Raw genomic sequence first — 22,869 nt, forward strand, 5'->3', positions numbered from 1 at the left:
AAACGAATTAAGTGCCAGGCGACCACATACGCCCGAAGAGGGAAAACCAATGGCAAGAATCATGAGTAAAAGTGAACGAGGAGAGGAAAAATTACAGTTGAATTAATAGTTTGACACATACACGCAAAATATACAACAAGGGATTGCACTTAACACCGTCCTGTGCCGGGTATGTCAGTGTTCTCAAAAAAGAGGCAGCAGGCATTCAATGTTTGATTATAAATCCTTCGTCCAAAGCGTGTCCTCAAATTAGGAAAAAAAAACAAAAAACAAGACTCCTTCATTTCTTATCCGGACCCTCCTTTTGGCAGTGCAGATGTTTGTCTGGAGTTCTCCGTAGTGATGTGATCTTAGAGGTACCAGAGTTAGGACTGGAATCGCTTCCTCCCGCAGAAACAGTGCTTTGGCCCAGCCCGACCCCTGGACCTGCTCCGGGCCCGACTGTAGACCCTGCCCCCAGCAGGTTGGCTGACTGCAGCACCGCCTCTGAATGTTCCCTGGCTTTCATCCGCAGGGTTGCGACACTGGCTGTCCGGTTACTCTGGCACCCATATGGTGGCAGGAAGGAGAGGCCCATTGGGTCAGGCACACAGCAGGAACACAATGGACTTCCTAATGAGAGCAGAATAGTGTGTCATAACGGGGCAGCTTATGTCTATCTTAACACTTTACGATAAGGTCTCATATGGTAATGCAATCTGTCTACGTTTCTAAATATATATTCAGAGGCAATAAAATATGATAACAATATGCTGTATTTTCATCCACATCAGTTGCAGTAAAAAAATCTAAAATATCAAACCTATCTGACACGTTTTCATGATGACATCCAGTAGATGCTGGATCTTACCTTTTAAAGTTGCCACTTGTGAAAGGGCATGTGCGTAAGTGGCTGTGTTCAGCAGAGTCCCAGGCAGACAAGATGGGAAAAAAGGTCCGCCTGAACCCACCACTCTGTTAATACTGTGCATAAAGGAAAGAGTTTGGCATTACATCTCTTGACAAAAACGAACATATATCCTATATGGACATTTAATTCGATGATCTACACACTTCTGCTGTAGTTCCATTGGTTCTTTCTTATTTCTGCTGTGGTCAACAGGAGACTGGTTGAGGTTGCGTGCAGGTGGGGTGCCGTCATTCATTTGTTCTTTGCTTCCCTCCTGATCTGAAGTTCCTCTCTCTGTTTTCCTCCACTTTGCTCTTCGGTTTTGGAACCACACCTAAAGAGAAAGCAGATTTAAAAAAAGGTTTGATGAAAATCCTGTTGTCATTTATTCGCTTTCATGTTATTCCAAACCTGTATGAATTGATTTATTCTGTGGAGAAGGAAAAAATATATAATTCTGGCAAACATCTCCTTTTGTGCTACACAGAAGAAAAAAATGATATGAGGGTGAATAAATGACAGAATTAAATTTTTTTGGGTGAGAACCTGAAGCCCAGTCTAAAATGTCACTTATTAAGTTGCAGTTGCGTAAATATTAGAATTATTATTTGCACCCAGTGCTCATTTCTGAAATGTGCTGCAAGATCTAACAAGCCAGTGACTTATTTGAAACTTCTCGAACACAATTGCTTATCATATGCAGCGAAGTTCTTGTATGTTAACTGAATGAAGGTCATTGCCTATAACAACATTTAATTGAGCAATTTTTCATTATCATTTTTTAATGACTTCCTACTGACAGTCTCCCTGCTTCTGAGAGAGAACCATGATGAAGTCGTTTATTTCTCTATTTAGTGATTGTTTGACAACATCAGATTCGATTAAGTCTGTGCTCTCTAACGCATTAATCATATTTGAATGGGAAAGGTTGCATAATGCAGCCACATCTCCAGCGCCTGGCCAGCATTGTGCAAAGGTACAATGATGCGAACAAACAAAACGCCACACACACACACACACCACATAATATGACACAACAGTTTACTGGCAGGACAACAATATTCACAATGTAATTGTGGCAACATTATCTCACCCCTGCACCTTCCAGCTAGAAGTCATGATCCCCCAGCACTGAATGCTCCATAATTGCACCATTAATCTCAATTTGCAGTTTGTTCTTAATGCAGCACAAGCCAATTGACACTTTAAAAACGTGGGCGCCCACTATACTACAACAAAAAGAAAATTTATTTCCTAATAATAATGTAAGTTTAATATCCCTGCATGCTGCCACCGATTCATGTTGAGATTTAATAATAGGAATGGGGTAATCCGATTAGAGAGAAATAATTTGTTTACAATCCCTAATTTACAGCAGCGAATTCCATTATCGCGTCGCAGTCATTGGTTTTAAGCGATAGTAAGATGACCCTTGGGAACAAAAGGGAAACTATTATATTTCCCACAATTAGATCTGAGCTCAGAAGGAAACCCAAAAGCAAATCTGGAATGCAGGAAATTACATACAGACACATTGAATGCAATTACATGTGGCCAACTTGATATTACCACGGATGTTTTGCAAGGCCGCAGAATATGAATTCGGAGGTTTCAGGTGCACGGGCGCTTTATAACCGAGCAAAATCGTTCTCGGGACGTTTGTCTTGTTCGAAAAGCACCGCATCCTCTCTCCATTTGCTGAAACACGGAAATGGCAGTGCATCTAAGCAATTTTTATACCTTAGAGACGAGGGCAAATTAGTGTAGAACATTACCACTAGTAAATTATGAATGACCGATTAATCAACCTAATCTAATATTCCACATTATGTTGATGTTATTAAAGCGCATCACGGAAATGACAGAGTGGCTTCATTTACTTTCTTTGGCCAAAAGTGCTCGGAGCGCTTTTTTTTTTTGCGTGATGTAGGCTATTCTTTACATCTCTGGCTCAGGACAGTTGAGGAAAAGTGTCTCACCTGGACGCGAGCCTCTGTTAGGTTAATTTTCATAGCCAGCTCTTCTCTTGTAAACACGTCTGGATAGTGGGTCTGTGCAAAAACCGCCTCCAAAGCCTCCAACTGTAAAACATATTTTTACACATTTATTTCACGAATTTACGCTTTATAAATCAGAGAGAACTGTCTTATATTTTTTGCATTTGCTAAGAAATCATGTTCATGCGTAGTGCACTGTAAAACGCACTAAAATGGTTTAACTGCTGCCTGAAGTGGTAGAAAAGTAATTACACTTTTTCAAACACTTTTCAATTACTTTTTAAAAAATGCGTTACAGATAACAGGAATTATGGTGACAGTTTAAATTGATTCAACATTTGTTCAAAGAAAACAGGACTCTTCGGCCTTTCCTTATGTCTTACATTTTTTCCATTATTGTCATGTAACCTTATTAATGGTTAACCTAAATAAGCAAATGCTTGGTTTTTGCTTTACAAATAAAAGAGAAAGTTCACATCCAGAAGTATATATATATATAAAAATGTAGTATATATAAATGTAGCCTATGTTTACGTGCACGGCATGCCTAGTCTAAACACACACACACACACACACACACACACACAGAGGACGTTTATAAAACATTATAACATAAATAAGTTTGAGAACAGTGGTTCTATTTTGTATCCACCGGAAATCTTGCTCCTCACTGACTTGATACCTGTTGTAAAGTGAAGGTCGTCCTGTTTCTGCGTTGTTTTCTGCGCAGAAAACCGTCATCAAAGTCTCCAGAGGCGTGATTCCCAAACCCATTTGTGTTCACTATTAAAAACAGTAACCCGACACTTTAAAAAAACAACATTTCTATGGAATAAAAATATACATTTTCTTATAGACGGAAAATATGATTCCCATCGGTTGCCTCTCACTTAATCGTGATGGACTAATTCACAGGGAACAGTTGATTCATTGTATTCATCTGCTAGAGACCCGAATTATCACTTTACACAATGAGAAACCGTGACCAACAAAATGCCAGTTGAAAGGCATGACATCTAACATCTGTTCTCAGACAGACTGCAACAAAAAGTCTCAGCTGGACGGCTGTCAAGCCTCTCGATCACGTTGCCATGTGGCAAAACATTAAACACCATAAAACAAACCCAAACATAGGCTAATTATGAAGTAACTTTGATTGCGAAATATAATGCACAATATGAAGATAAATTATAGAACTATAAAACGTTTGAATATTTTTACGTTTTCGAAATACGTATAAAATTACAAAGTTAACATTTGAGATAAAACTCCATTCTTGCAAAAGAAATGAAACATACTTACATGTGTTGGTCCTGCAGCACTCTCCTTCTAACTGTGGTGGACAGTGAAAGTAAAACATGTTTCCCGGTGCTTTGCGAGTGGAGAGAATATTTCACTCTGCACAGAAAAAAATGGCCAAGCGTCAGCGAGATGTTCGCCAACTATTACTGCAATCGCATGCGTCTTAAAAACACAACTTTGAACAATACTGATACGTTTCTGCAACCGATTTGAAGTACATAAATTAAAAAAGCATCTGTACCAACAGAGGGTCTTTATGCAATCGCGATTCTCGTGTCTCCAGCTCAACCTCAGCAGAGCAATCGCACTCCCACCGTCAATCACTGAGCGCTTCAGTTTATCCGCTTGCGCGCGCGTAAAGAGGGAGTGACCAGATGTCTTTGTGACTGTTTAGAGCGTGACAACACTCGCCTTTATAATCTCCCAAGTAATTGCAATTAATCAGATTTTCGTTTTCCAAGTCATTTGGATAGGTTCTCCGCGGCCAACCGGATTGCGCACGTGGTGGAAACGTCAAAATCCTCCAAGGCATTCATACTCCGAAAGTGTAACTTTAGCTTGATGCATGCATATTCCCAAATCACAAACACACGGGCACAAGCACGATACACTTTTTTTACACAGTTGCTTTTTATATTAAAAATCTAGATGACTGTTTTTGAATTTAAAATTGGCTGTCAGACCAGTAATTGCTCATTATATGGGTTAGGGGTCCACTTTATACGAGAATCCACTGGCTGTGCGCTCGCAGGTCCAAATTTTGATTTTGTTCACAGCAAGGGGTCCAAGGATTTATTTCCCACTCTCGCGTAAATGATATGCAGCGGGACCCTTTCAATTACTTTTAAAACGCACGCGGGACGCCGCGCGCAGACGCCGCCGCTCCTCTGCTGCTGGAAATGAGGCTCCGAGTAGCAGCTGAAATTTTGAAGTGCTGGACGGTATTGGATGAAATCACATAAACTGCAAAAAAGCAAGTGTAATGGTGCATAATTGGTTCTCTAATAGCATTACACAAGGATAATAGCCTGTTATGGCCCCCTGCACTATTAAGTGCTTCCCTGGCGTAGAACGTTTATGATATTAAGAGGGGAATATAATGATATTTTAGTTATTAAATGCGTGTAATTAATTTATGCACCGCTGAAAATAAAGTTGGTGTTATGATCTCGTCAAAATGCATCGGGAACTGGGGGACGAGCTCTGTATAACTTCTTGACATTTGTGTTATTATACGGAACGGAGATCAAGTGATTTCTACGATCTTGAGAGTCTGACTGGGAGTGTATTACAGCAGTATATGTGCCAGATGAAATGAGTGTCATAAAGCGCTCTATTTAAAACATGTCTTTAGAGTGTACGTGCGACTGAATAATCGCTGTTTTTAATTTTTAACTAAGAGAATAATTGTGAATGCATGAGGCCTCGTAAAAAAGAAAAAGAACAAAGGAAATAAAAACGTTCAGTACCATGGTCAGCGACAGGACAGCTCGCGAACAAATGTCCAGCATTAAAAAAAGTTTGATTAATAGACTACAAACGAATAAGTAAATTATTATTATTCTAAGCCCATTATCGACTGCATAAACGTATAAAAAGTTTTAACGAGGTCGGAAACTCGAACAGAGCATGAAATAAATTAACAAACTCTATTTCAAATTATTTCAAAAAGCATTTCGCAGTTAGTTCCTTTAAAGATTTATTCGCTCTAGTTTGAAGAGAAAAGTATCTTCACAAAAGCACTAATTAAAATTTTTTTTTTACAATAGCAGAAGTATTTTTGAAAATATTTATTTTTAATTGCTCGTGTGCTAACTCGCATTGACAAACAATATACGACGAACGCTAATTTCTGACACATTAACTTAGAACATTAACAAGAAATAAAAGCCTGTCCCTGAGAGGCCATGGCATTGTGATTAATGTGCAACAACAGAAAATCATAGTTCTTTTCAAAATGAGATCCAATAAGCCCCCGTGAGGTGGTGTATCTTCCCGCTCATCATCTTGTGATGCATTACATTTCCTAGGTCATATTAATAAAGTGTACTAAGGAGTTGATCTAAGGGTGATCTTTTATTGGGTAACTTTTAATGAATCAATTTAATTGTTAAAACGTGTACAGTATTCCCTCAATGCCATCACTGGCTTTACACATTGCAATTACATTAAATCTAATTTGTTCTTACTGAACAAACAGTAAGAGGAAGGCAGCTGTAGATCCTCTCAAGACATTAAATAATATTGATTTTATAAGTTTCAAAATCACCTTCACTTACTGTAATGTCATGTAAACAAATTGGAACCAAGCACATGTATAGGGTAGAAACCCTATATAAAATGTACATTTTCCATTATTGCCAAATTATTGGTAGAACTGAGTACCAATAATTGAGTGAATAGAAAAAGATTACAGTAGTATTACAATAATATTGTAATAGTATTATAACATAGTATAGCAAAATACAAGTACTGGTCTCAACAATAATTGCATGAATAACACATTTTCAAGAGATCCCCAAGTTCAAGTAATTTCCAGGAATTTTACAAAAACAAACAAAAGAATGACATATTTCTTTTTTCATACAATTGGAGTGTTTTACAATAATAGGGCCAATACAATTCTTTTGTACTTTTTACAGCCAACCTGGAAAGTTCTTGGAAAGTTCTAGGAAGTTTATTGAAATGAATTGCATTTACACATTTTGTAATCTTAAAATAACTGATGCATCGAATCACCTATGGTCCCAAGCGTGAGGTATACATTCCATTTGGAGCTTCTCAGTTAATAGTTTTCATATGCGCCGCTCTGTTTACCTGTAGTCAGCTTTAAGCTTCCACATCCCTTCCTGTCCAGGAAGTCTGTGGAACTCACAAATATTCCTTAGCAGTTCTCTGAACACTGCTGTTTGTGTGGAAGTGAGTCTCGGGGTGAAGTACTCCAGGATCTCCTTGGTGCTTGCCTGGCCATCCACCTGAGCTTGGAAGGCCACAAAGTTCCTCAGGTCAACCAAAAGCTCATCGTGTTCTGTGGGGGTAGCATGCACGGCAGTAGACTCCCTCTCTTCCTCATCCTCTTGTCTCTGGGGTTGATTGAGGTGATTCCTGGCCTTCATTCTAGCAAGGAGAGAGGATGAGGACAGAGAACCAGACTCTTCCTGCGCTCCTTCACCGCTGAAGTGAGCAGCAGATTTTGGCTTCTTTACAACTGACTTCTTTATAATATCTGCATCCTATATTAAAGAAAAAAAAACACACACACAACATGAGTGCTCAACAACCATTTATTATTCTTTTGGGGGTTCACAGGATATTGTATCCATATTGACATACCTTGCATTTCTCTGCTGCTTTTGCTGTTGTCCCAGATGACTGAGACAGAAGTGAGTTTTTCTTCTGCCCAAACCTTCTCCTAAGAGCAAAATGGATGTTAAAACAGCCTCATATTATTAATACAATTTTATAATATAACAAAAAAAAAATAGACTTACTTGACTGGAGGTGGGGTTGCTGTTGTAGACCCTCTCGAGAAAGAAAGCCTGCAGTTTTGCCTGGAGATCTTCAGAGCTCTCAGTGCATCCTTCGCAACCCTATTGGCTTCAGCTTCCACAAGCACATAGTCCGGGTTCGATGCCTCCATGATGGTGTCATGCTTCATGACGCTGTGTATCCCTGATTTTTTAAAGAGCTTGGCGAGAACATAATCGTCACTCTTTTTCTCATTTTTGCCCTCCTTCTCATTTTCCTCTTTCTTGTACCTCCGTTTCTTCAACAGGTGAGAAATGCGACAGCCCTCAAACTTGGCGTCTTCAGAGTGCTTGCGCTTTTTATGCTTGCGCTTGTGTCTGTCTGAGGGTAACATGTCCTTTTCTGGCGTTTCACAGTGCTTTTTCTTCTCTCTGTGCTTTTGAGGGCTGTTCGCAGGAGAATGATCTTTACTAGTGCTGTTTGTCAAACGATCAGCAGTGGAATGAGGTTCAAGGTTATTGTTCTGTGACCCAGAAGCATTGTTGTTTGACAGACCGTTGACTGAGGTAGAGTTTCTGTTTTCTGACAGAGATGTAGTATCTTGGTCTTCAACACAAAATGCAGATGAATGAGACAATGATGGTTTCGAGCGCCCCTGAGAAGGACGGGAGGTCTTGTGTCTTTTTGGAACCTGCACATCTGACCCTGTGCCTATAAAATAAGAAAAAAGACAACATCATTTAATTGAGTTATTTATCTACACTTTCAGGAAACAAAAAAGTGCTAAAACTGTCCCTTTAGGGATAAAACTGCTTGTCACTGGTGCAAAGATCAACTTTGTATCTTATTTATCCCTAAATGGTTAAATGTAGTAACTTAAGGGCTCATATTACAACTTTAAGATAATAATAAGCATCTTTTTGGGGTATTTGAGGTAAAAAGTTGTCTCTTTAAGGGTTCTGCCCCAGTGAAAAGCATTTTTTTCTGACAGTGTACCAATAAAATGTTTTTAACTTGTATTTACATTGCCTGATTTCAGCGCATGTTCTCTTTGTGACATCAGCCAAATGAACAGAGCTGTTCTTGCAAAGAAAATACGTTCAAATTGTTAATATATCCATGAATTACCTGCAAATATTGCACTGGTTTCTGTTCCCTGGGAGCCGTCAGGATTGCTCAGCGTGAAAAGTTCATAAATGTCATTAGACTTGAAAAACCGCCTCTGCTTAGGATCCTTTAGCACTCGGTTGGTGAGAAACTGTTTGAAAATTTGTCTATGGAAAGAAACAAGAAATACTGTACTTTTTTTTTTAAATCATCGTTATGATACACCCTAGTCCCACATTTCCTGAATTATTTCCTTTATAGCCTAAACAGATATGACACAATCTCACCCTGCTGGATGGTTTATCTGCTCAACAAATGCATAGTGTCTCGGGTTAGCTCGAAATTGCAAAATTAATATGCAAACAATCCCGCTCTTCACAGTCTTTTCGAAATTCCCATCGCCTCCCTACAAATAACCCACTAGTCTATGACCGCCTTTAGCGACCAATTAGCAAATCGTGTTGATATCTAATTAAAAAAATAATGCATTTCAATTACTGTCTATTGAGCTCCTGCAGACAGAAGTAGGACATTATGGATTATAATAGTCCTCCTTACTATTATAAGCTCCATCTCAGTGCCCAATCCTAGGAAACTAACCTGTGGTAAATCTTCTCCTCAATTGTTCCAGCTGTCAGCAGCCTGTAAACCGTCACCTGCTGCTTCTGCCCAATCCTCCAGGCACGCTCACGAGCCTACGGGAAGAGGTCAATAGTTCACATCAATAACGATCAACGCTGCATGCATACTTTAAGCTGAATAGTTTGCATTAGATATACAGCAAGAACATGCGTTCTGGATGCGAGATACTGCTTTAGCTGACCTGAGTGTCCGTGCTGGGGTTCCAGTCAGGGTCGTAGATTACAACCCTATTGGCCCCAGTCAGATTGACTCCCAAACCTCCAACTCTTGTTGTCAGGAGGAAGATGAAGATGTCTTTGTTCTGGAAAAACACACGCACATTAAAATAATTTGGTTTAAAAGCTCCTAAACCATCACAGAGAGCGTAAAACAGGCACGGTGATCATGTTCACCTGGTTGTACTGAGTGATCAGAGGCTGCCTGGACGCAATGGTAGTAGTGCCATCCATTTTGACATACGAGAAGCCATTCTCCCTCACGAACACCTCCAAGATCCCCAGCATCTGTGTGTGTGGGAGAAATGGTTTCAGACAGAGCATTGAGAACAGGATTAGTGCTAATAGGATTAAGTGAGATTAATATTACATGTACAGAAGTACCAACTGTGTGGGTTTTAGGTTCTCTCTGAAGCCAAATCTCATTTCTATTGAACAAAGACAGCTGGGTCCTGACAGACACCCTAAAATGCAATAAGATCTCCTAATGAATTCTATTAGAGGGCAAAATGACATAATAACTTTATTGGTCCTTTAGTGGTGCTGCTGGAGATAGTGAGAGTGCAGCTTATCCATCAATACTGTTGGTTTATTCGTACATCTTTACTTCAGCGAAGGGCTGATGGATCTCTGTGGATGGATTTGTCTAGAATCAACCATATTAAATCATATCATTGCTGTCCTGCGAAATTTTTTCTAGCCTTTTTTGCACTCCTTTCTTACTGACCTGCCTGGATTGGGTGAAAAGCAAAACTCGGTGTCCCTGTTTGAACCACAGGCGCAGCAGTGACTCCACCACAATCATCTTCCCAGAGCGTTTCCAGTAACCAAAGTGCTCCTCCTCGGTCAGCTGATCGTCAGGGATGCCTCGGAGCAACCGCGGCCCGCCTGAGAACAGATCCGGGTGGTTGCAGATCTTCCTCAGAGCTATGAGGCCTGAGAAAACCTAAAACCACAGGGTGGGGAATTGAGATTAATATACCGGGTGGATATGTTAATACATTTAATGGAGGGAGAAAAACAATTCTCTTTCCTTGTAAGAAATAGGAAACACAAATCTTAATATTAATAAACCTGGTTAATTTAATGAAGGTAATTGACCAGTGCAAAGTAAAGTCTCTTCCTTGAAGTAAATGCAGCAGTCTTTGCATTATATATGTGGCTTAATGGAGTTTGTGACCACATAAGAGGGGTTTGTAAACTGCTCTGCAACCCACAGCTTTTGCCTCCACAAAACACATTTGGAGCATTGTGATGAATAGTTTGTATAAAGGAGCATCTTCTTGCTGTGACAATTCACACACAGAGAGAATCAATAGATCACAGGGACTGTTTTTTAATGCAACAAGCATCTTCACAGCTGTATAAGGCCGACACAACATTTATCAATGAAACAGATTCTGCATGCTTGTGACAAGGCAATTATCAGTAAAGAAAATGTATCTGTACACATATTATGAATATAAAGTGAAGTTCAAAGTCCACTTTTACAGTTTTCTAACTTAACAGTTTTTTTCATTACACATTAGCATAATCAGCATAACAAATGCATGAAAAGTTAGTAAAGTGAGTATTTGTACAGTTGGACTCACTTTTACTTTAATGACAGCCGCACATTTTTTTTAATCTTATGAATTTTACCAGAACAAAATGCCTTAAATATATATTTTTTTAATGGTTAAACTTGATTTTGAGGTTTAAATTATATTTTGATGTTTGAATCCCACTGCTACAATTGGAGTGTTCAAACATTCCACTACGCAAATTCCAGAAGCTCTTTAAATGTTTCTCTCTGCATGAATTTAAACATGTATGTGAACATATAACGTTACAGCATGTCACCGCTCTCAAAAGACAGGTTAAAGAATAAGTGGGGAAACAGAAAATGATCAACATTGCTGTTTTACACATAGACCTCTTACCTGCATGTCTCCATTTAGAATCTGATAAACCTCTTTGGAGTCCAGAAAATTCTGGTAAACCTGCCGCTGATCTTCCATTAATCTGCAGAACAGGACCTGTTCAGACAGTAAAACATTATAGGCTGTAACTGTTGATCATTGGATGAAAGGCAACATACAGTATATTTTATTATTCAACAGAAGGAAGTTTCAATGTTTGCATCTTTCTGATCTTCTAGAATTGCTTGGTGACATAAAGCTTGATGCTCTGGCTTCATTTAGAACTATTTTTTAGAGAAAACAGAGTTACAAAATAACTGGCCAAACTGTGTCTGAAATGCAAGTTACTAAATGCAAGATACACAGACAAATAGTGGAGTATAGATTTATCTGTTATATGTATTGTATGGGCACCTGTTCGTTTTTGTCAGGTAAAGAAAGGTTTGCTTTCACATCAGCCTTCATTCTTCTCAGCAGGTAAGGGTTAATTGTGTCACGAAGAACACAAGCACATTTATAGGCTGTCTGGACCTTAGGAATAGAAATTAAAAAATAAATACATTAACAACATTCCCCCAGCAACATGAAAAAGTCTAAAATGGCTCATGACAATAAAGATGCTTATAATGTTAATAATGTTTCTATTTTCAAATAAATGCTGTTTTTAAACTTTATTCATCAAAGAATCCTGAAGATTTGCACCAGTTTTCACAAAAATATTAAGCAGCTCAAGTGTTTTCATCATTGAAAATAAAAATAAATGTTTCTTGAGCAGCAAATCAGAAAATTAGAATGATTTCCTGAAGGATCAGGTGACACTGAAGACTGCAGTAATGGCTGCTGGTAATTCAGCTTTGCCATCACATGAATAAAATTAAAATTTAAAATATAATATATTAAAAATGTTGTTTATATTTTAACATTACAAATATGGCTATTTTTTTTTTTTACTGCATTTATAAAATAATGCATCTTTGGTAAGGATCTTTCAAGACAAAAATTTTATAGACGCCAAACTTTTAAACAGCAGCATATGTGTTTTAACATTTTGCAAGCAAACACACCTATTTAAACTAAAATCTATTTATGTTTTTGGCTAATTAACAAGCATCCACTTCAAAACACTTTATGAAAGGCAAACAAATTTGTGTGTCCTGAGGCATGTCAACAGCCGCTTGTTCTCTTTCTCTCCTTCTATCAGCAGATTGACACATTAAAGATTCATAAGAGTGCTGCTGGACTCCAAAGGGGGGCTGCACTCTTTTATCAATAATGTTCTCCTGATCCAGCGTTAGGCCAAATGCCATTTAGCTGTAATTTAAAGGGGTTTTCAGATCAAAAGAAAGCCTGCAGTTGAACCACAACACTGCAGGGCATACAACGAGCCTGGATTAGGGCCCATTTGAGAGGACAAAAGAGAGAGAGATACAGAGAGAGAGATGCGTGAATAAGTAGTGATAAAGCATATGCTTCAGTAAAGGAGCTGGCTGCAAAAGTGCTTAAAACTTTCCTTCCTTCTGGACTTGTAAGGCATCACATTTTTTTTTAAATCAATTAAAAGAAAACCTTTCACTCCACAATTTCATTTTAAATGGTCCAGCAATATAACAATTACATTTTTACAAGTACAAATATTACATGTAGTTCCTCTGTATATAAAGTTGTTAAAAGCGGCATGCATAATTATAAAAGGAAAATCTTAATTATAAAAAGAAAAAATCTTAAAATCCAAAAGGTTTCATTTTTAATCTCCGGATTTTAATTCTGAAACCCAGTTTTTTAAAGTAGACTCAGAATATTTCACAAACACACACACACATACATACATGAAAATGCAAAGTGATTTTAATTTGTGCACTGGATGGATGTTAGTTCATTTTCATGTATATATTTTTGGTGGAAAGAAATACATACTGCATAAAGTGTAAATTCTAATTGCAAGATTGTAAAATCTTCTCTCATCTCTCAAATTAATATCCACTAAAAACTAAATTTATGAACGTATGAGGCTGGTCAGCAGAACTGTGCAGACAGCTGGGAAAGGAGAGAGTGCCATGAGTCAGGGGTTAGCTATCTACAACCATTTAATAACATTAATAATTAGTAAAGGTTTTTATTATTGGCAGAGGAAACATCAATAGCCTTTTAAAGCAGTTCGGAAATGAAATCCATAAAGTAAGTGTGCTATTAAAAAGGTTTCCTAATAATGGCACATCTAGATTCCATTCACCATACAGCCATCACTATGCTGTTAGGTTTTTATATGCCTTTGAATTAATACAGGCACTTGCATCTCTGTGTAATATACAATGTGTTCTGCGTTCATTATTCTGTTATATTTGGTGTAAATTATAGGTTTATATATGAATAAGAAGAGAATTTGAACTGCACTGATCAATAAGCTCTGTGTGATGAGTGGTTCACCTGCACTGGAGACGCATTAGCGTATCCTCCCATGGTAATGGGTACGGAGAACTGCTCCATGAAGACAGGCAGAGTCCCCAGCTTCCCTGGAAACACAAAGTCAAAAAGCGACCACAGCTCTTTGAGGTTGTTCTGCATGGGTGAACCAGAGAGGATAAAACAGTGGGGTGTCCGGAACTGAAAAAAAAAATAAATAAATAAAAATCAGTGACAATCCTTCATAATTTACGAGACGCAAGTTGATCAAGTAATCAAAGTTGTTTTAGACCTTACCTGTGCAAGCAGTTAAATACTACTTGACAATAAAGCCCCTTTTATGATGAATTTGGTTTTAAAGCTCCATTAGCTTCAGTTCATTCAATACCAAATCAAAGTGTTGCAAAATTTCCAATTGATTTTTTAATATAGCAATCAATAGCACTGGAGCTGGAACTAAGATCATTTCTTTTAAGGTCTTCTTTTTTTAAGGTCCACTACCTTTACTTGTGTTCTTTTCAAGACCCATGAGACTTTAATTGACAGCTCTATTATAAAATGAAGGAAAAATCTCTTATAGAGAAAGCAACGGTCACCTGCTTGCATGCCATAGTAACCCCGGCGTTGGGGTTCCTAATTTTGTGGCCCTCATCCAGGATGACATAATGCCAGTCGTACTTCTGGATGCAATCTTGCATAATTCGGATGTATGAGTAGGAAGTGATGAGGATGCCATGACTGGCCACTATTTCCGGGATGAGCTTCTCCTGAAAATGAGGAATAAAGGAGTAAAACCTAACAGAAAGTAAACTCACTAGCACAACAATGTCTTTTTTGGCTGTTAATTAAATAGAGGAAATTGCGATAGGTTGCCGGTATCAGGCCCCTGGCGATAGCGTCTTGATCAGAACTAGTCTATACGTCTGCTTTGATGTCTCACATGAATGGTCTCAAGTGTGTTCCAATTATAGACGTGCAAAGCGACTAACCTCTGTTCCCAGCCCCGCCTCCACACTTTTTTTTTTTACTTTGTAGCCAATTAATCAGGTACATCTGCTCTACAGGAGTGTTAGTGTTAGCGTGAAGGCGGTATCATTAGGTGCCAACGCTGCATAAACATTCCTCTGTCTCTCTCCCACAAGCTCTTGAGACCAACTCTCCACCTAGAGGGCAAAGCACGGACTGCCAGACAACAACCTCCATTAATCACTGTGTCAGCCAGAATGGGGAGGGGGCAGTGAAGACCACTCACAGTAAACACTTCACAGCCGCCCCACAGCAGCTCCTGCTACCTTAGCTTTAATTAATTTAACATTTCCTTGGAGACAATTCGACTCCACACACTAGGATATTTGCTGACAAGGGGAAAATCTCACGCTGGCATAAACGTTACAGGCCGAAGCGACACAGTTCATCTTAATCTTGTTGTCATGTTGCTTCTTTGGATGGAAAAGTTTGGGTGTTGAGATTACATACAGAGCGTAACAAAACAGTTTACATTATGGAAGTCCAAAGAATGGATGTTCTCAGCTCCAGCAGTGTGAATCACCTTTTTGCTGGTGAAGGAGCCCGTGTCGTGGAGGACAGCAACACGGAATGGAGGCCACCAAGTGTGGAACTCCTTCACCCACTGATGCATGACTGTAGCTGGACATACAATGACCGTGGGCCCCAATCCAGCATACCTACATGAGAAGAGAATGTGGTCACAACACTGGAGAAACTATGAGAGTTGGATTACTAGTTTTAGTATGTACTTGGTTTTTTAATATGCGACCAGTTGTCTGGTTTTCATTCCCGCACTGCTTTCTTCATCGGTGAAGCAAATTAATGAATGAATGTATGATCGATACTGTTGAAAAGTTTGGGTCAGTATGACTTTTAAAAAATAAATTATTAATTTATTTTTAAAAAGTCATACTGACCCAAACTTTTCAACAGTATAATTCATTCACTCGTTATTAAGCAAGGATGCATTAAATGTATCAAAAGTGACAGTAAAGACATTTATAACATCACAAAAGATTTCTTAATTCAAATAAATGCTGTTTTTTTAACCTTCAAACAAATAAAAATAAATAAGTTTCCACAAAAATAAAGCAGTATTTATTATTTTTAATAAGAGGAAGAAATGTTTGAGCACTAAATTAGTATATTAGAATGCAGGAATACATTAAATATATTATTTGTGTATGTGTATGTATATATATATATATATATACACGGCATATATAAAGTGAAATAAATATACTTATAAGCTATGCTGTGAATGTCAGTTTGCAGTCTGGAATGAAAGTGTTGCTACAAAAAAGACAGTGTACTGCAAAATAATGTTAAGAAATTGCTTTTTATTGAGTTGCCCTTGCGTGTTGCATTCAAAAAAACATAACCAGTGTAAAACGATTTATGAACAAATGACCTTTATGAGTCAGTTTGTTTTAGTGTATCAAAAACAGTGTAGCTCAACCTTTTACTGAACTGAATCCATCACACTGGTTACTGAATCACCATCTGACTCACTCACTGAACAGGAAGTTTGGTTTGTATTCAGTGATGCCATCTATATCACAATGGGGCAAATTTTCATTACTGGCTTATTATCCATACTCCTTTTTGATGAAATCCACCTACAAATGTTTTACTTGCAATTACACACATTAACTTAAAGGTGATGAACCCCATGAGCTTACGCCACAGCTGTTCTGCTCTTCCTCTCTATGCGAGTGTTCACTAAAAGAGATGAACTGACGAAATGCACTAAATGGTTTTGGGAGCATTACGGCTTGATATGATATTCTGGATTGTAAAAGCCATTGATAGCGAGCCATAATTGAGTTTGCAAACAATCAATTTGCGGATGGGCGACGCCAGACAGCTTATTGACCATCCAGGAGGGCATTCACCTCGAGTGAGTATGGCAAGAAAAGCAAAAAAAAGTAAAAAAGGCATTACTTTAAACATGTTTAATTACATGTTTCATGTTTAATTTTCCACTCTCCCTGCCCAACGAGCAGTCTCTCTTTCATGTCACGTCCTTGTTTCTCCTTTGATGTCGCCACTAAGAGAATTAGAGGAATATCATAATTGAAACGTCTTTAATAATTCACGCCAAACCTCTCTCCACCAGCAATCCAGCTGCTGAAATATTCATCGCAATCGAGACTCTGAGTCTGGGAGGGGTGGGGGAAGCGGCTGACGTCTGTGTTTATGTGTGTTAGTGTTTGTACACATGTATGTGTGCATGTGTGACTGGGTGGCTGATGATGATGGTGATGAATCATGTTTTGGAAAGGACAAGACTCAAAGAAAAGAGAGAATGAAGAAAGATAGTAGGTCCAATTATTATGGAAGCCCATTTCCACCTTAGATTAAATTTAGATGTTAAGATATTAAATAAAAATAAATTTAGAGATAAAGACAGATAGATAGGAAATGTTTTTTTAGTCCTTTTTATTTTTACTCTAAAGTTGAAACAAATTTCCATAAATACAGTAGATAAACAAAGTAAAAACGTATGACCATGTGAAGTCCCTTGCCTGTAATTGGAGCCACGTGTTTTTAGCTTGCTGTAGCTCAGGCCTGCCAGGAAGGCAATTATCTGGATGGTCTTGCCCAGGCCCATCTCATCTCCCAGAATGCCTCCTGCTTGCTGGCAGTGCAGTTCCCACATCCACCCGACACCTGTCTGCTGATACCTGGACAACAAAAGCAAACGTTTTATCGCACAAAACGCAGCCCCAGCACAAACACAAACACAGTGGCTGATGAATTAATCATAGGGCCATTATCACTATTGATTCTGGATAAATGGGCCATAAGTGTTGCCCAATTGATGTGCTGTAAAACACAACTAGAATACAACAGCCGAGCCCTTCTTTCCAAGTCTAAAGCACTTCACCCCTCCCCTCATTTACAGCTCAGCTTTTGGGACTCATAAAATTTCTGTACACAGTTAATATTTCACATTGTATGCGCATGTGTAAGAAAACAAGACTTATTGATTCTTTTCTTTCATTATGAGAGTATGTGTGATTTGTGTGAGACATACTTGAAGAGTTTCTTCCAGAGGAAACCAGGTATTTTAAATCCTTCATCAAATTCTGCATCACTCTCCTCGGACTCATCCTCTCCTGCTTCTCTCTTCGCCTCTTTTTCCCGAAGTCTTTGCCTTTTCCACTTCCTGCAAGAAGACAAAACCATTACTGGCATCAACTTGAAGCCCTTTAAAGCTGAACATCATCACTGAACATTCACCAATACAGACCAATCAGCATTAAGCATGAGTAGTTGTTGACCAATATATATCAGCCTTGCCAATATTTGGCCTTTTTGGCCTTGCCAACTATTTGCCCATCGGCCAAATTGTTTTTTTGGCTGATTTTTAACAAGTTGATTTCAAACTAAGCTGAGCTACATCCAGTTTGCCGCTATGTCACATTCACTGTGTACTGTATGTAAAATTAGTATTACCTGAATATGATTCCCAGTGCACACAGTCTTAACAGATTACTGAGTGTACTTCCTTTTTAGTCATGTTTGAACTATTTCTTTATTTGTGAAAAATATTAGGATTACATAATCAAGAAACTGCTATCAAAAGTATAAATATCTTTTTATTTTTTAGTACATCATTTTCATATCATGTGAAATATAAATTTCACTGCAGCCTGTGCTATTTATTGTCTTTATATTAAATGTGTTATACAATATCATATATATCTGCTTTATATTGGCCTACAACCATCCTGCTCTCCATGACATCGGATCCAAAAATTCATATTGGTCGACCACTAAACACAAGGCTACAGTTCAGTAGCAAAGTGGCTCGAGTAGCTGTGTTGCATGTCTAAAATAGAAACGGACCACCGACTGGTGTGGACACAGTGTCACGTTGAACGACAGACCCCACAGACATTTCCCATACTGAAGACTTCACATACCGTATTTGATTAACAATCTTAAACTAAAACAAGTCTGCTGCTGACATTTAAAATCTGACTCTGTTAAAGATGCCTCCTACGGGAAAGTTTGCAAGGTACCAAAAGTCCCCGGCCTCTGTTTTTAATTTCCTAGCCAAAGAACTACAGACAGACAAAATGTAAAACCGAAGAGAGAGAGAGAGAGCGAGAGCGAGAAACCTTTCCCTTCCTCTGCCCCTCATTCCAGCAGGCCAGATTTAATTGACCCACTTCTGGCTTCAGGGAAAGCTACAGCAGTTAGTGGCAGTGTCGTCAGAAAAGCAAATTAAGATTGATACAGACAATTAGGAGCTTGAGCTCCCCAAGAAAGGTACACAGAGAGGAGTGTAGGAAAAAAAAATCCATCTTCATTTGGGGTTGGTCCTGTCACTCCGCAATGAAACTGTTCCCTTTATCTGGGGCTTCCGAGACTGCACTTGTAATTAAGTCAAGACTAAGCATTGGTTCAGTTAATTACGTTTTTTCCCCCCTTTATTCCACTGCTCGGCATTGCTTGCGCTCCACCATAGCAGAAATGAGTGGCCGCATTCACATTTAAACCAACCAGAGCGGAGAAATATTGAGAGAGAGCGTATGCCAACTCAATTTGCTTACTATAAATACGAATCCATAAATCTTGTTAGGTTTGCTTCCATCTATTTGCACGTTAACACTGGAATAAATACATGCATACCATAATGAGAAAATATGAATAGGCATAGAATTTGCTTAGTCAAGGAACAGCTGCCAATCTCATCAGTGGATTAGGTTATCTGTTCTAGCATACATGCTAGGCAAAGTAACTAAACATATGAATGGCCTTTGACTGTAATGATTGGGACAGTTTATGAAATGATGGTTTCAGACCTAACTTACCTAATCCTTTGCCTGTAATACTCAATATCTCCATCATCTTTACATTTCTTGACTTTTCCTCCTTTCTGAGAGTCTTCATCCTCTGAGCTGCTAGGAATGTACTCGCTGCTCTCATCCTCCTTCTTGGGCTTCCTGGTTTTGGCCTGGTTCTTCTTCTTGTATGGTTTAAGTTGGTATTCTTCATCTTCATCCACCCATAACTCATCATCATCTCTCTCTGGTTCCTCGGGATCCATCAGCTCATCGCTCGGGACATACTCTGAACCCTCGCTGTCGGACGTCTGCTCCCCATCGCCTTTCCTCCTCCTGGCTCGGGGCAGCTCCTTCTCCACCTTGGGCCTGGCTTTGGGGTGAGCCTTCAGGGCGGTCCTCTGGAGCTTACGCATTCGCTTTTGGAGCTTTCTTTCTTTGCTGGAGAGCGATCTGTTCTTTTGCTCTTTGCCACCTGTGGTCTGTCCTGAGTGCTTCTTAGTGATCTTCTTCTTTAAGATGGGTCTCTTCCTGCTATCTGCTAACATGGCTTGGTCGGCGAGGTACTTGTCGAATCCGGAGTCCTCGCTGAGCATAACCTTTCGAGGCTCTTTCTTCTCTTGCTTCTGAGGGATCCGTGAACCGAAGGGGGTCATATGACCTGTGCGGATGAGCTCTTCCCATTCAGACTCCTGAGCTGGCATAAGCATGCTGCCCAAAGTGGATGGGCCTGGTTCTAACAGATGCAAACAGTGTAGAATAGTACCACTGTTAGGCACACAATACCATATTATAGCAAACATTGAAAGAAAGACAGTAAGAGAAATTAAATGATATATATGTTTCCATGATGCAGACATTTTGTAATATTCTGTTTAAATGTGTGTTTTTCATGAATGAATCGGCTCTGGAAACACTTTCAAATTGTGCATTATTTACATCTATTTTTTAATTTGATATTAATTTTATTTACCATTTAACAACTATAATTGTCAATATTACAATTTATTTTAGGTCATCGAATTCTCATAAACTGACAATAAGCTGTGAAGTTTTTATGTCTAGAAAACAATATCTAGTTAAAATAAGGTAAATAAATAAAAATAAAAAACACAAATATTGTAACAAACTCCAGACGCCCCTCTAGGCAGAACCCCTATTGTATAAATACCACTATTAGTCCTACACAAGCATATTAAAACTAATATTAAAAGAAATACAATAAGAAAACTTTACAAAACACAAACATTTAAGTGTAAAATGTTACGCCCATTGTATATACAAAATGATTGTTCAGCAAGATCAAAAGATCATATGATGCTCCAATACATTTAAATGTTAAGGCTAATAATGCACCTAAAGCTTCTGAAAGAAACCGTGCTTCAAACGTACCTTCGTCATCCTCAATCAATAATTCTGCCTCAAGCTTCTGGATATCCTCTCCATCAAGAACAGCCTGCAATCTCTTCTGCTTGGCTCTGATCTTTTTTAACTGCTTCTCCTGTAAAAGACAACAGACTTCTGAAGTATTGTATAATAAGTATTTTCAAAAACACATTATTGAAATATTATAAGCTCTTATCTAATTAGGAAACTAAAGTGAAAATATATTTCATATAAAATATCAATTTAAAATAATAATTTAAAATGGATTAAGCCTTCTCATTTTATCGGATACATTTCCAATAACATAAAATCCATAGTGGTACAGGCTAAACCAAGTAAAATAAATAAATAAATAATCCAGTTTATGCTTACCTTGTTCTCTTTTTGTCGTTTGACAGACTCAATTTTCCTACTGATGTCTTTGCTAGAGGCAGCATGAGGGGCTAACTGCTCTAAAATGTTGTTGATGTGTTTCAAAGCAGTTGTACATGACCTGAAATGCATTACAAACCAACAAAATTATTTTTGACAGGCATACATAATGCACACTGTTTCAAGATCAATAAAGCAAGCATAAATTCACCTGACGTCATCCAGTACAGACTCATATTCTTTCTCAGCCTCAGCTTTGGCTGCTGCCTGGTTGGCCTCCTGAATGGCCCTGTCCACCTGCTGCAACACACCTTGTTCGAGAACATCCTGGTCATACACATCCACTCCCAATCCCTGTAGCTCAGCAGCCTGAGAGTTGCGGTCCACTGACTGGATCTCCTGGCGGTTGATCTGGAGCAGGGCCTGGGATTTTCTAGGATTTTGTGACCCAACATTCTCTGGACATGTAGCCGCTGGCTCTTCCTTGCTGCTTCCTGGGATGGAAAGGCCATTGTCTTCTTGGACTCCAGGAGTAAGGGCGCTGACAGGGCTGGACAGGGGAGCCAGGGCCTGGTCCTTGTTACCTTCTACTGGCATTGCCAAGTAACTGTGAATAAGGATCATCTAAGACTGTAACCTTTGGATATGTTTGATTACTTACACACCAAAGTAAAAGTATTTCAATAACAGAGAAACCATTGAATAATAAGCTTACATTAGGAATGACATTTTAAAGAGAATTTTTCTGTCATAAATATCTATTTATAATGGTGAAAACATCTGTATTGAACAATTACACCGTTAACGACCATAAGAAAAGTCATACACAATAACAGAACACTGCAACCGCTACCAACGCGATACACAGATTCATTTGAAGACAAATGTGGTTATACTGGTGTTTGATTATGTCATTTCAAGTTTAAAATTATTTAAAGGGTGATTTATCTTATAGTATAGGTTTGTGTGCTGAATGCTAACTGCTAGCATATTATTATTGTTGGTAGGCGTCAACTCAACTCAGACTTTTAAAAAGCACAACAATAAACCACAAACCTTCACAACGACCCGACTCTTTTAAATGATTTATTCGTTTAACGTGAATCCATTAAGATCTCGTTTTAGTTTTGCTGTGTACTACTATCTAGCATGTGAACTTGTTATACAATCACTGCCCAATAAACTGTGAAGGGAGAACGTTTAAGGCACCGTATAAATGTCACCGGCTGAGGAAACATGCCAAAATAAAAGTCAGTAGCGGCCGTACAGTGAAAAGACAGTAAAGCTTTTTTTAATAAAAAATAAATGTTGTGCAGAAATTAATAATGGCAACAATGCCACCAGAATTAAATCATCTGTTTGTATTCGCTGTGTGTGTGTGTATAT

At 38.6% G+C, this 22,869-nt stretch overlaps 2 protein-coding genes across 2 annotated transcripts; both read right to left on the reverse strand.

The window, feature by feature from the left end:
* Positions 1-170: 170 nt before the first annotated feature.
* Positions 171-4,530, reverse strand: LOC107588616 (dorsal root ganglia homeobox protein-like). Its single transcript, XM_016276772.1, has 7 exons — positions 4,430-4,530; positions 4,189-4,284; positions 3,569-3,669; positions 2,869-2,970; positions 1,054-1,223; positions 851-963; positions 171-612 (listed from the first exon to the last, which is right to left on the reverse strand). Exons 2-7 carry the CDS (start codon positions 4,244-4,246, stop codon positions 281-283), a joined length of 876 nt encoding a protein of 291 aa, XP_016132258.1. The 5' UTR covers positions 4,247-4,284; positions 4,430-4,530; the 3' UTR covers positions 171-280.
* Positions 4,531-6,251: 1,721 nt separating this feature from the next.
* LOC107588615 (DNA excision repair protein ERCC-6-like) lies at positions 6,252-22,651 on the reverse strand. The gene is made up of 20 exons (XM_016276770.1): positions 22,540-22,651; positions 21,695-22,090; positions 21,484-21,604; positions 21,118-21,226; positions 19,756-20,461; positions 17,970-18,101; positions 17,458-17,616; positions 15,471-15,606; positions 14,518-14,688; positions 13,946-14,122; positions 11,936-12,052; positions 11,543-11,638; positions 10,348-10,566; positions 9,798-9,908; positions 9,587-9,706; positions 9,364-9,458; positions 8,785-8,930; positions 7,680-8,367; positions 7,522-7,600; positions 6,252-7,421 (listed from the first exon to the last, which is right to left on the reverse strand). Exons 2-20 carry the CDS (start codon positions 22,078-22,080, stop codon positions 7,002-7,004), a joined length of 4,188 nt encoding a protein of 1,395 aa, XP_016132256.1. The 5' UTR covers positions 22,081-22,090; positions 22,540-22,651; the 3' UTR covers positions 6,252-7,001.
* Positions 22,652-22,869: the final 218 nt, after the last annotated feature.

The sequence above is a fragment of the Sinocyclocheilus grahami genome, unplaced genomic scaffold, assembly GCF_001515645.1.
Source record: "Sinocyclocheilus grahami isolate Dianchi unplaced genomic scaffold, SAMN03320097.WGS_v1.1 scaffold106.1, whole genome shotgun sequence".
In the NCBI taxonomy this organism is placed as follows: Eukaryota; Metazoa; Chordata; class Actinopteri; order Cypriniformes; family Cyprinidae; genus Sinocyclocheilus; species Sinocyclocheilus grahami.